Raw genomic sequence first — 13,750 nt, 5'->3', positions numbered from 1 at the left:
AACATTAGTATGGTTGATCCTTATCACGGATTCCGTATTAGTGAATTAGCCTATTTTCTAAAGTTTATTGGTAACCTCTAAATCAACATTCCAGGCACTTTCATGGTCATTCATGGATACGCATGGAGTTGTGAGAAAAGTGAGTCATCAGGCATGCATGTTCCCAGGAGAGGGTGAAACAAGGCAATGCTCTGCCCGCAATGCTCTTGTCCTATGAAAAAGTGTCCTTTTTGTGGTATATTTAGTGCCACATTTTTGCATTTTTGTGCCTTTTTATTGGTGATTTTGTGGTTTAAAATAGCCCCCAAGCTTAGTATTTAAGTGTTGTCTAGTGTTCATAAGCCAAGAAGGCTGTGATGTGCCTTACTGTTAGATAAGCTTCGTACAGGCATGACTGTACTGCTGTTCGCCTGGAATTCAATGTTATCAAATCAACTGATTATAAAATTTAAAGCTCCAATTATCTACCCTTCATTGCAATTTAAACTTGCTTACATTTATGTTCAGTAGCTTTGTTTAAATGTTCCTTTAAGATGTTCTGAAGGCAATGATACTGTTTTTAGATGGGGGTGGTGAAAGAAAGAACTTCCTAAGGAATCGCTGTATGCAAATTTAGGAAGGAAGCAAAAGATATTAGGAGCCTTTAAACAGAAACAGAGGTAAAACAAAGTTATGTATTAATTGGTTGAGAAAATGTTGTGAGAGGCTGGCACAAACCTAAGTATATTCTTCCAAGGGGCTATGGCTTGTTAATTCAGTGTTCCCAGAGACTTTATAGACCATAACTACCTCAAATAAGGAGAATCAAGTATAAATTTTTAGAATTAACTATTTGTTAACTTTCTGGGCCTCTGCAATTTAATTAAAAAAAAAAAAAAAGGTATATTTATCACTGTAAGTATTCTGAACAAGCAGGCCCCTCCCTCCAACATTCATTCATATGTAACAGTTATTCATACATAGACCATTCATAAATAAAAAATTAGATTGTAACTAAATCAGTAAAGTACTATTTCTACAGGTTACCTTCCAGAACATAACTGGTATGCTTGCAACATTCAACAATGTCCATTTTGTTTCTAGCCATGAGTCAGTAACTCATAAAGATGTCACCAGACAATAGCAAGTCAACATTTTTTTACTCTGATCCACATTTTACATGACCAAGTACTTTCATACACATGTATATGTATATCTGAAATATATACAGATGAATGCACACAAAAATATCTGAAATAAAAACTTCATAATATTTAGCCTTACTGTAAACAATGTTTTCTAACTATTTTCTATGCCATTTCTTTTGTTGTTGCTTAATGCTGGCTGTGATTCACTATGGATTTCAAACAATGGTCTAGATGACTTCTACTCTACCTTTGCAACACCAAATAACATATAAAGAAAAAAATTATGAACTACAATAGGGAACTAACAGCATGTGGTAGACTGTCTTATTTTCCAAATTTTTCACTTCCCTATAACTCAGTTATATAGCCACAGGCCAACCAAAGCACCCCTTAACCAGGGCTTGACCATGTAACTTACCTTGGCCAAAGGGATTTTAATGGACTCGAAGCAAGGAGACTTAAAATATGCCCATGTGGTTGGGCCTGCCTTGGGGCTTCAGTGATGCACTCACTGTGAGAAGAATATTTCTCAGGGACCCACTAACTCTTCCATCCTAGGTCCCAGGATGAGACAATGAGAACAAACTTGAACTTGACTCTAGCTTGAAGAAGAGCCTCCCCAGCCAACTCACAGACACATGAGCAAGAAATAGTGTACTGTTATATGACCCTGAGATTTTATAATAGTTTGTTACACAGCAAAAGCTGACTAGTATATAGCATGAGGTATGTTTACTGGATTGAAAGGTACAAGATCCAGAGTCCTCTGTAACTATCCAAGTTGTCTGTCTCTCTCTCATATGAGAACCTATCTTAAGAATACAGTCCAAGACTCTGCTTTCTTGAGGCAAAATAAACAAGCAAAACCTCAAAACAGGACAAATAATTCAAACACATTCTTTGTGCCATGAGTAGCACACAAACATATATACCCAGAAAAAAACTTTAAAAAATAAACAGAATATTACTTCTAAAGAGGAAAAATCTCACTCAATACTTATTATAGCAAAGACTCTTCTATTAGGTCTTAAAAATAATTAATTCTAAAATTGAGGCATTCTTTTACAGAAAAACCATCTGCAAATTAAGTTTTCTAGAATTTCATCTTGATACAATCTTACCTCATTCTTGGAATATGCCAAGGAATTTTCTGAAATGAAAAAAAAAAAATTTGTTAACACTTAAATGCTGTTTATAAATTATTCCATAAACAAATAGTAAAAACATCAAACCAGTAATAAATTACTTTAGTAGTTCTAGAAAATAGAATTTCCACATAGAAAACATTTTAAATTTTTATTCACAGTGACTATATTTGAGACATTAGTAACTGAGCTATACAATAACAAAGTGGTGATATGAAATGACACTATATTATCTGCCCAACTGTCTCTAACCAAACAAACAGTAAAAGAGCCTCAGGATTCTTGGTTTCTGTTTCAGGAACAAGAACATTTTTACTAGTCTATTTTTAAGTTTTGGGCACATTTATTAATAGTCTCCTTTTTCTTCACAATTTGAGAAATTCAAGAAAAATGCTATTGCCACAAAGTAAAGCATTAATACATGCTCTTCCTACACAAACTGTAAAACACCAACCAACCCTGCCTGCAGAGGTTTCTTATCAAGAGGTACTTTGTTCTCAGAGCAGTCAAAAGGGCAAATCAAAAGAGCAGGCAATGATTAAAGTTAGCCACAAAGTTCTGAGAAAACTAGGGAAGTAATTACCATTCATTCATCTGCCTGGAGGCTTACTCCTTCCTTAAGTTTGTCATTCTTCCAATGTTGTGTTAGATATATGTTCCAATTGTCAACACCCCACTCCCCAAACCTTACAGGGGTCAATTTCTTAATTAAAGCATACTTGTTCAACAAAAAAGGGGGATCTGGTTAATTTGTGATTTTTCCATTTAACACAGTGAGCATGAGCTGCAGTAGATACTGGTCTTCCTTACCCTGGCCCAAGAGAAGTGACCTCAAACAACATTTCTGACTCATCTATATTGTCATTTAAAGCAATATTTTCATTCAAGCATTGTGGAACTCAGGAATTTTGGAAAGTAATAGGGCAGGACTGTTCAAAAGAAATATAATGCAAACTAAAATGCTGGCCAATTAAATAGTATAAAAATTAACAGAAAAAAAATAATTTTAATAAATAGTTAAACCAATATATACAAAATATTATCATTTCAACAGAAGTACAAATAATTAAGGTATTTGTATTCTTATTTTCATATAAAGTCTTTGAAATCCAGTGTATATTTTACACTTCCACACATCTCAATTCATACTAACCACATTTGAAGTGCTCAAGAGCCACATGTGTCTAGTGACTACTCTGTGCAGAATCAGAGTCTAATAATCATTCCTGGGGACCACTGGATACCTAGTTACGGTTCTTTCAGAAATAACAGTAAAACATTAAAAGATTGGTGAAGATGCTGTGTATAAAAATAGATCTACAGCCAGACCCTACCATCATTTGAGTGAAAATTTCAAAGGGACTATAGAAGTTTAGAGACTTTTCTCTAGAAATCAGGTTGCAGCTGTGATCTAAGGCATACCTGATAAACTTAAGGAGTTGCAGAAGATAAATCTTTGCAAACAAGGGGAATTAAATAACAATCTGCTTCTTTTTTCTAGAAAATCATACAATTTAAAGCTAAAAGGACTCACAACTGGATTTCAAGCTTATGAAACAATTTAAGTAACTTGATCAGAAGTCACAATAAGTGCATCTCTCACTAGGAGTATTGAGAAAAAAATATTCAGTTAAAATTTTATTAGTTTTTTTCTTTTTGAAAAACATTACCTATCCTGTGTGTCCTTTGTGCACCTACATAGGTGTCAAAAATTCGCTGCAATTCACACTTTCCAGTCATCTGTCGTAAGAGCCATTTCATCCAAAATCGAAAAAAGTGGCCATAGAAGAACTCCCACAAAGAAAGAAACATTTTTTTTTTTCTGGAGAAGGAAATATATGACAGGCTTAATGACTATAAATTGGATTTTAAAATTGCAATATATAAATACACATATTTTGTTTATAGTTTATTCAACTCCTCAAACCCCAAATTATTTTACTATCTATTATGTTATTTCATTATGTCTACTTTGTGGCAGTGTTTAGTTAAGCATCTAAGAAAACAATGACAGGTGCAGTATATACCACTTAGACAAACTGATGGCTGGGCAAATGGTCAATCTCTCACTTTAAAAAATTTAACTGTAAAATTCTAAACTCACTGAGAATCAAACTATTTAATGGCTTGAAAGAATGATAGCAAAAGGTCTGCACTTTTTGCAAAATAACTTTATTTCATATCTCACTTTCCTATTTTAACTTCTCATTCTTAAGAGTACTGGGGTTCAATAAAGAAAACGAAGACCCAAATTCAGCATCAATTAAATATATAGAGCACCATAATTGTTTTTATAAGGAATAAGCTCTTATTATCCTTTATGGATAATTTCAGTTACATCATCTGTTTCAAAGGCTGGTGATGCCAGCAAACAGAAACACTATATACGGCTTACAAACTGAAGTATACAAATTGAACATGGGGTAGTCACACCTTGGCCAAATCTTGATTTTTATATTCAACAGCTGAAGGGCAGAAACAATAGCCAAAAACTACACTTTCCATTAAACTGATTCTTTATGTCATATGGAAATTCTTCAGCTCCCAAAAGGAGGCGATATGGGGGAGAGAGTGGGGATGCAAACAAACAAAAACACTCATTTCATTCCTCCCTTAAACTTTCCCACAAAAACATCATCTGTGGGCTAGGGTCTAAGAGACTGTAAAATTCAAAGTCCAAGCAGGTCTGTCCAGAAACAGTGCACATCAGAGATGAGCTGAACTCTCTCTAAAATGAATCCATCTAGTCCGCGGTCACAATGACAAGACAAGAAGAACTGCTAAGCAGAGGAAACGCAAACCTCGCGACGCCTGAACTCCCCAGACCTCGGGGATTTGCTGCGCCGTGCCCCGCTTCCGGAGCCAGGCCGAGCCCAGCTGTGGCAACAGCTTGAGACAAGGACCGGGCGGCTCGGACAAAGCCCCGCCGGCCCCGACACCCGCGGACCTTCCGCAGAACATCGCGGAACTCGCGCAGCCCGCACCGAAACAGCGCAGGGTGAGGGGAGAAGAAACAGCAGCCACCTCACAGCAGCGGAAGAACTATGGATAGCTGGAGCTGCCTCGGTTTCCCCAACTGCAAACCCGGCCCTTACAGCCGGCAACGGAAACGACGCTACCCGCGTAGCGGAGCCTCCAAGCACTGTGACCCGGAAGTCAGGCAGCGGACCGAGACCCGCCTTCCTGGTTTCTGCCCGCCCATTCGCCACTCCTGCCTTCTCCGATTGGCCCGCGCTCCACCTATTGCCAACGCTAAAGGAGATTGAACGGAGTTATTCAAGCGCGAGTGCTCCGATTTTAGCGACGCCCGCGCCGTTTCCCTGACAACGGCAGCCTGGACGTATATCCCACCCTGGCGAGCGGTTGCTCCTGGGCTGTTGTAGAGACTTTTCTAGCCATAAACTTAAAGTCTTTTGCGCAAGTGAAGAATGTGTGTTGCTCCTAGGCTCCAAACGCGGAAGAGGCAATATACTTTTGGTAATTTGGATAGCACCGAGGTTACAAAAGCGCTTTCACCTACTTTTAGCTTCTTACTTCTATGAAGTGATTACTATTATTAGCCCCACTTTTTGGATGAGGAAATTGAACTTAAGTTATATGACGTGCCCATGTTCACTACGTGGTAGATAAGGCTGTGTATGTTGAGAAAAGGAGTTTGGATTTGATCCCATAACAAAAAACACCTAGCAGTTAATGCATGAAACATTTATACCTTAACTAATTGTTGTTACTGAAAACGTAATTTATGCACCTGATTTAAAAAAAAAAAAAATCCTCAAACAGTACATTCATTAATTCAACAAACATTTGTTGATTGCCTATTATGCACTAACAGTGTTACAAAAGGAAAATGCAAATAGTATTGGGAAGTTATTGCATAGAGCATAGTTGGGGAAGGCTCAGTGATAAGGCAACATTTGAGCAGAGTCTTGAATGAAGTAAGGGAATGAACCATGAGGCTATCTGGAGGAAGATTGTTCCAGGCAGTAGGGAGGACAAGGGCAAAAGACATGAAATGGGTGCATACTTGATGTGTTGGAGAAACACCAGGAAGGCCAGTGTGGTTGGTGGTGAAGGAGCAAGGGGAAGAGTAGAAGATGAATACATTGAAAAATAGTTCATGCCACCCACCCTCAGTCTCCTTGCTCAGAAGCAACCAGTATCACAGAAATACCCTGTGTCAGCGTGTGTGTATTCCTTCCATGCCCTTGGTAACACAAATTGAAGCAATCTATTTTCCACACTTCAATTTTTTTAAAAAAGAATACTAACTGTAGAACACTAGGCATGTGAAGATTGCATAAGTCGTTATCATTGCCCCAAATAATCAACAATCAACTTGGTAATGAAGCTGGATATATACTATAAAAGTAATATCATAGTGTCTTAGATCTTGAAGGAACCTTAGAAATGATCTAATTGAATATGTCCTATTGTAGATAAAAAGATCCAGAAAGGCAAAGTGATCTGCACAGCCAATTTGGCAACTGAAGAAATAGAAACTAACTTCTATTTTAGGGGTGCCTCCATGGTTACAGAAGACCTTCATGTAATATAAAGTGAGATAATCTTACAATATAATTATGCGTAATCCTTTTACCTTTTCAAAGTGCTATACTGGAAGTTGTTAGTGCAGAGAGTCACTTTATTCTCCTGTCTCCATGCTGCCTCTTGGTCTACTTCTATCCATGTTTTTCCCCAAGAGAGGAGTATGCTAATCTGTTGGTCAGAACCTGAGGAATTAATTGAACTTATCTATTAGAAGCAGGTTCACTGTACATTAAATTGCCATGTGCATATTGATTGCCTCTTTTCTTTTCCACTAACTCACTTTGTATAATTGGTAGAGATATTAGACTAGTCTTGTCCATCAGAGAAGATTGAACATCTCTCTTTCTCTTTGATTCTCTTTGTTTTTTTTCCTTCTAGTTGGCTGGCCAAATAGTGGTAGAGTCCTAAGATTAGGATTCTGGCTTGTTGGGGAAGGTGGAACATTTTTGGGTCTATGACCTAATGTGTATGTGTCTGTCTGGTCTTATTAGATATACCTACATGGAAAACAAAAGCTTTAGTGTAAAGGAGTTTGGTTGCATTTCTGAGTAGTACTGAGGAAACTTTGCTTTCTTGGATTCTCAGAATAAACAACCTACGAGCTAATAATTTTATTTCAGAAAATGCTTAATGGAAAGAGTTGTTTGGTATGGTTACTGATTAATATCTTATCAGATATGTTCCATTTATCCCAGACCGGATGAGTTTCAATCCAGTGATGCTGAAGGGAGATAGAATAATTAGGTGTGTTTAGCACAGGGTAGTGATTTTAATTCATCTTTTAAGATTGTGGTAGAAAAGGATGATTAACTTGAAGGCCAAGAAATCCTCATTAGACCCCGGGTGAGTAGTCCAAAATTGTGTGATGTAGTTAATGTTGAGTGGCAGAGAGTAGCAGAAAACCTTTTAGGGATTATTGAATGTTGGTGCAAAATGTATCATAATACCAGCAAGGTAATGGAAAGGAAATATTAAGGTATGAAAACTGACACTTGAGGCATATGGAAATGCTGTGATAGATAGTAACAGAATCACTATGAAGCTGCAGATGGAGAAATAAGAGAGAAAGAGATGTTCAATTATGATGAAGTTTCTTGTCATTACCGTCTTAAAGCTAAATGTCAGAAAATTCAGCCCTTCAAGTAATTTTAATTGGACATCCAAAATGGAAGCCCTGTGACATGCTCATACCCTCCCTTGTAGTGAATATCGAGCAGTATCAGATTCTGGAAGGACATGGGAAATCTCATCATCATTAAGAAACAATAGAAGCAGAGGGCTAATCTCCACTAATACTTTCTATTTAATCCAATATGGCCCATGAGAAAAATAGAGGGCTCTTGGTGATTAATTAACTATCATGATGTAAACAGGGTAGTTTCCTTGATAATATCTGTTGGTCTGGGCATTGTAAAAGATGTATAAGAGGTCCAACAAGCTTAACATGACTGTTATTTTGTGATAGATTAGGCTAATGCTATCTTCTGTACCTCAACCTTAGAGAGAAATCAAGTGCAGTTCTCTCTTACGTGAGAAAAAATGTAACATGTTTATGGTGCGTCCCCAAAGATATCGAAACACTCCAACTCACTTCCACAGTTTGGTGAGATTGGATTTGGACATGATCACCAAAAATTAAGTTTATTCATTATACTGATGACATTATGATAATTTCCTCCCTGGGAAAAAACACAGAAAAAATCGAGAGATCTAGTAGCACTTCTGACTAGTTAGGAATGGCTAATCAATCCAGCTAAGCTTCAGAGCCTTGCTCAAACTGTGACGTTTCTGAAGATACTTGAGCTGGGCCACCAGAGGTTGTCTACAAATGATAAAGAATAAATTACTCTCCCTCCAGGAGCCTGTCAATAAAAAGGAGGCACAATACCTTGTGCAGATATTTGGATTCTGACAAACATAAACCACAGTTGGGGATCTTGTTACTCCAAATACATAAAGTAGCTAGGAAAAAGACTTAATTTGAATAGAGTCCTCTGCAATGGCAACCTTTGGAAGCTCTACACTGAGCCACAGAATGCTATGAAAGAAACTACAATGGGCAGTGGATCAAGTATGCCACTGGGATCTTACGATTACAACACATGTACACTTGTTCTTAGAGTTTCTGACACCAAAATACTTGTAAATCTGAGGCTTTGACTGAAAAGATCATACTGCCACCTAGTGGACCACCTAGTGGCTGACATTTGGGGACTCAAAAACTTCCTGATCATGGGTCTAGAGAGCTGTGTTGTTTTTTTTTTTTTGACATGCTATTGAGCTCTACTGAAAACAGTCTCCATAATTTAAGAAAACTAAATTATATTAAGATCTGAAATATCTATTATACTATGAGTGACATCAGAAAGAGATTATAATAAAGAGAAAGCTGCACAATAAAGTTCTCAAATAAAACAGAATTTATGTCACCAGACATATAACTCGAGAGTTATAACACATACATGAGTAGATGGCATCTTTGCTTTGGGCTAACTTTAGAACCCTCAGGACACTTCTGTTGTTGAATGATCTGAAACTAATGACTCTCTTTCTTCCAACATCAAATAAGTTTCTTGGTTTATCCATGAGGATTCCTGTATAGTAGATTGAGACCCAATATAAAAGTCTGCTGCAATTTGCCCTGTGGACAGTAAAAACTTAGTCAAACAATGCAAAGGTAAGTTCATGCAGTAGGCCAAGTTAAAAGAGGTGTGCATGGTAGTGGAAGAAGAATTTAGTTCTTTCCCTAGTGACAAGTCTGGTTATTTACAGTGTCATAGGTGGTAATCAATCACCTAAATGTGGGTCAGGAAAATAAGAACCTCAATGAATGAACTTTAAGAATCCCCTGGTGTGGAAGATGCGATTTTGGAAGGTCCTATGGGACGTGCAAGCAACGATTATAGTGGGCACACAGTGGTGCCAAAGCCATGCAATTGTGGGTGGAATAATGATACGTTCCACTTGTCTCCTCCCTAAGCCGCTAATGTGGTAAGAGACTGTGTTGAATGCTAGCAAAGAGGAACCATTTAGAGTTGGCATTAGGAAAAATATCCTGGGCACAGAGGTCAGACCATGTGGGCCAGTGCAATATATAGGATTACTATTTATAGCCCCTAAAGGATTTAAATGAGTGTGATACTGACTCCGTCTTGTACTTGACATACCCTGTGACTGCAGCTAAAGCCACAAACCCTATCAAAGTCTTGAAACAATGAATTATTTAATAGTTTGGTTCCCCATCATGAATCTCACTAAACCAAAAGATGCAGGGCCAATGTGCAGAAATAGGTCAATAAAACCCCAACATGATATGAACATATCATATTCCTTACCACCTATAGTAGATGTTTAATTGATATACTAAAACAGGTAACAAATGTTTATTATTGAAAATATTTTGTAAGGATATGAAGGATTGGCTGACTCAATTAGGTTCATGTGTATTTTGCCAAAATATGAAGGGTATTAAACAGGGATCACTTTTAAATGGGTTTTGGGGTATACAAGATAATAATGAAGAGATGGGATATGGTGCTCTGATAGAGCTCTCTCTCTTTCCCACTGTACAAACTTACTGCATTTGGGTAACTGCAAGAGAAGTTGCCCAAGATGCAATTTCCTGGTAAGAAACCTTGGGAGAGCTGATCTGTATTCTGACAGGTAATAAATGGAAAACAGTTCAAATAGTAAAAGAAGGAAAACAGGAGAACAAATGAATGATGACACTGGGAGAGATAGTCATTCTTATATCTGAAGAGTATCTCATAGTAAAAGAATCATAACTATGTCTCTTAGACTTAAAGTTACCTCAAGGTTGATGGTAGAATAAGCCATTGGAACTGTTCTCCCCCAAACTGGATTGAAGCTGATTTACAGGTTTGGTCTGAAATTTCTGCCTTGTTAACCTGGAGAAAAACTGACACAGGACTCCCTCAATATGTGCCTGAATGGTGGCAGTTTGGACATGTCATTTGGTTTGAAATTTATGGGCTTTATTTTTCTGGTTCATTTCTTGGTACCCTGAGAGAAATACTACCTTTGAACCATACTGACCTCACCCTACCTAGCAATCAAAGACTATACTTTGTGTTGTTGTGAACCAAAAGACCCTTTCCTAAGACAATTGCTTGGAAATGACAGAAAAGCAATTGCCAACACTTTCCAAGGATGTTAGAGCCTGTTTTACTGCTTTTAATTATAATAAGAGATATGAATATGGATGGAATACTATAAAGAAAAAGGGGAATATAACCTCAAAGAGGATGGTCATTGGAGTGATACAGGAGACGTTATCATTCTCTTGTGACATGTGGATATTATCAATCCCTTTTGAAGATTGTCTGCTTTGGGAAACCTAATGGAACTATCAGACTAACCTGCACTTAAGAACAGAATGTGCCCAAAAGGAAATCACTGGGGACACATAATGCTATTGGGTTGCACACCACATATTTGAACTATACACCTTCCCATTAGCATGTAATGGCACAAATGTATGTGGTGGCACCTGGTTGGCACTACCTCCATTAATCAAACAAGGACCTGGAAGTCCCAGGAACTGAGTTTCATGTTCTCAGCTGAGTAGGGATAGGATTCATGAAGGTAGGCCACCAAATTGAAAAGGACGGAAAATCCTGTACAGGGATTCACAAACCTGAGAGTATCTACTTAAATATTGCACACTAGGCACCTAAATTGTCTGACCCTCATCAGGCTCTGGTAGTGGGTTAAAGACCAAGGTATGTAATTGTTCTAGTTTGCTAACGCTGCCAGAATGCAAAACACCAGAATGGATTGGCTTTCATAAAGGGGTTTATTTGGTTACACAGTTACAGTTTTAAGGCCATAAAGTGTCCAAGATAACCCGTCAACAATCGCGTACTTTCACTGGAAGATGGCCAATGGCATCTGGGAAACCTCTGTTAGCTGGGAAAGCACATGGTCGGTGTCTACTCCAAGTTCTGGTTTCAAAATGGCTTTCTCCGAGGACGTTCCTCTCTAGGCTTCAGCTCCTCAGAAATGTCACTCTCAATTTCTCTTGGGGCATTTGTCCTCTCTGAGCTTCTCTGGAGCAAAAGTCCACTTTCAAAGGCCATCTCCAAAATATCTCTGTAAGCGGAAGCTCCTCTTTCAGTTCCAGTGTGTTCTTCAAAGTGTCCCTCTTGGCTGTAGCAAGCTTGCTCGTTCTGTCTGAGCTTATATAGTGCTCCAGTAATTTAATTCAGACCCACCCTGAATGGGCGAGGCAACACCTCCATGGAAATTATCAACCTAAGGTCTTGTCCACAGTTGATTGAATCACATCTCCATGGAAATACCCAAAGGATTCCAAAATCTAACCAACACTGATATGTCTGCCCACACAAGATTGCATCAAAGATAATGGCATTTTGGGGGACATAATACATCAGACTGGCACAGTAATAAATTAAATGCAATCAGAGTGAAGAGAACAGTGTCCACAACTTACTGTAGTAGTGCTCAAGTAGAGGGAGCAAATAAAATTCACCTGTGGAATGTTTCCAACATCTACCTCTCCCTTGTTCTCCACCCACCCCTTTGAGAACTAGTACTGACTGAATAAAGAACTTTCATGCAAACATGTGTGAAGATAAAAGCCAGCTGTATAACAGAACACAGAAGACATAATTAGTTGTAGTAAAAATTAAGCCCTGTTCAGACTACCTTGTTGCACAACTCCAGGACCATTCATGCCATAGATTAAGTGAATGGTGCCCTCTGTAATAGGGCAGTGCACAAAGTGTGTAGCCATATACAGCAGCTCCAGTCCTGCCTGATGCTGCTTCCCAACCCTTAACACTCTCCTCTCTTCACCTCTCCTCTCCTCTACTGCTATGTAACAAATCACTCCAAAACACAGTAATTACTACAGTAATTCATTTTGCTCCTGAATCTGCAACTTGGGCACAGTCAGTAAGGACGGATCTTCTCTGCTTCTTTTCTGTTGAAAACCTTTAATTGGTAAACTATGTGGTTTCCTAGTTTTCAGTAAGAACAGGACCATACCTCATCCTTCTCCGATGGCTCCCAAGTGCAGGTGAGGCTTCAGGTAGCCTATGTGATGGCTTTGTGTAAACTAGTAAAAGATGCACTCCTTACTCTGAACAGACACAGTCCTGCACCAACATGTACTTGGGTCAAGTGCTGGATTTCAGCCCTAACCTTAGCCCTCAGCGGGGCACCCCTTGGTAGGATACAACCTGCATACATATACAGCATTCTTGGCGCCTCACATCTTATTCTAGAAGACCAAGTATATTCTTCTGGTACTGGCTGCATCTATCTGGACTTCCAAATTGTCTCTTATTTCTAGACTCCCTATCAGAGTCCTCTATTCACCTGCTAGGGTCCCTGTATTAGTCAAAACTCTTTCAGTTACAAGTGATAGGAAACCCACCTCAGACTGACTTTACTAACAGAAGAAATGTGTCAGCTCTTGTGACTAAAAAGATCAAAGATTAATACAGGTTTAGGCCTGACTAGATTAGGTAATCAAACAGGATCTTCTTGGTTCTGTTTTCATCTGAGTTGCCTTTATTCTCAGCCAAGTTCTCCTCGACTAGTGGCAAGAAGGCTCAAGAAGTGCCAGGTCTATGTTCAAAAGTCTCCTGATTGAGTCTTTTTTGACCAATTTGAGTCATGTGTAGTTACTGTACCAATTTCTGGGCCCAGAGTCATAGAATACGATGATTTGTCAGGGTTGGATCATGTGTAAACCTGTACCACAAAAACTAAGAGTGAGGGAATTGACTCCTGTAACAGTTATCTATTGCTGCAAAACAAACCGCTCCACATTTTGTGGCTTGTTTTAAAACAACAATATGTTATTTCTCATGATTCTCTCGGTTGACTGGAACTCAACTGGGCAATTCAGCTGGTTTCACTTGGGGTCTCTCATATGGC

The 13,750-nt window shown here is 38.5% G+C and overlaps 1 protein-coding gene across 2 annotated transcripts in view; it reads right to left on the bottom strand.

Annotated features, from left to right (window-relative positions):
* ELMOD2 (ELMO domain containing 2) overlaps positions 1-5,400 on the bottom strand; it is a 31,611-nt gene extending 26,211 nt beyond the window's left edge. Inside the window, exons 1-3 of one of the 2 annotated variants that reach the window (XM_037830708.1) lie at positions 5,297-5,400; positions 3,943-4,094; positions 2,249-2,277 (exon numbers count right to left, since the gene is read on the bottom strand). In XM_037830708.1, coding sequence (XP_037686636.1) covers positions 2,249-2,277; positions 3,943-4,084 — 171 coding nt within the window. In that variant the 5' untranslated portion in view covers positions 4,085-4,094; positions 5,297-5,400. The other variant, XM_037830709.1, reaches the window with a different exon arrangement.
* Between the last annotated feature and the right edge of the window lie 8,350 nt (positions 5,401-13,750).

The sequence above is a fragment of the Choloepus didactylus genome, chromosome 3, assembly GCF_015220235.1.
Source record: "Choloepus didactylus isolate mChoDid1 chromosome 3, mChoDid1.pri, whole genome shotgun sequence".
NCBI lineage: Eukaryota > Metazoa > Chordata > Mammalia > Pilosa > Megalonychidae > Choloepus > Choloepus didactylus.
Note: the sequence above shows the minus strand (reverse complement) of the source record. Positions and strands in the feature narration are given on the sequence as shown.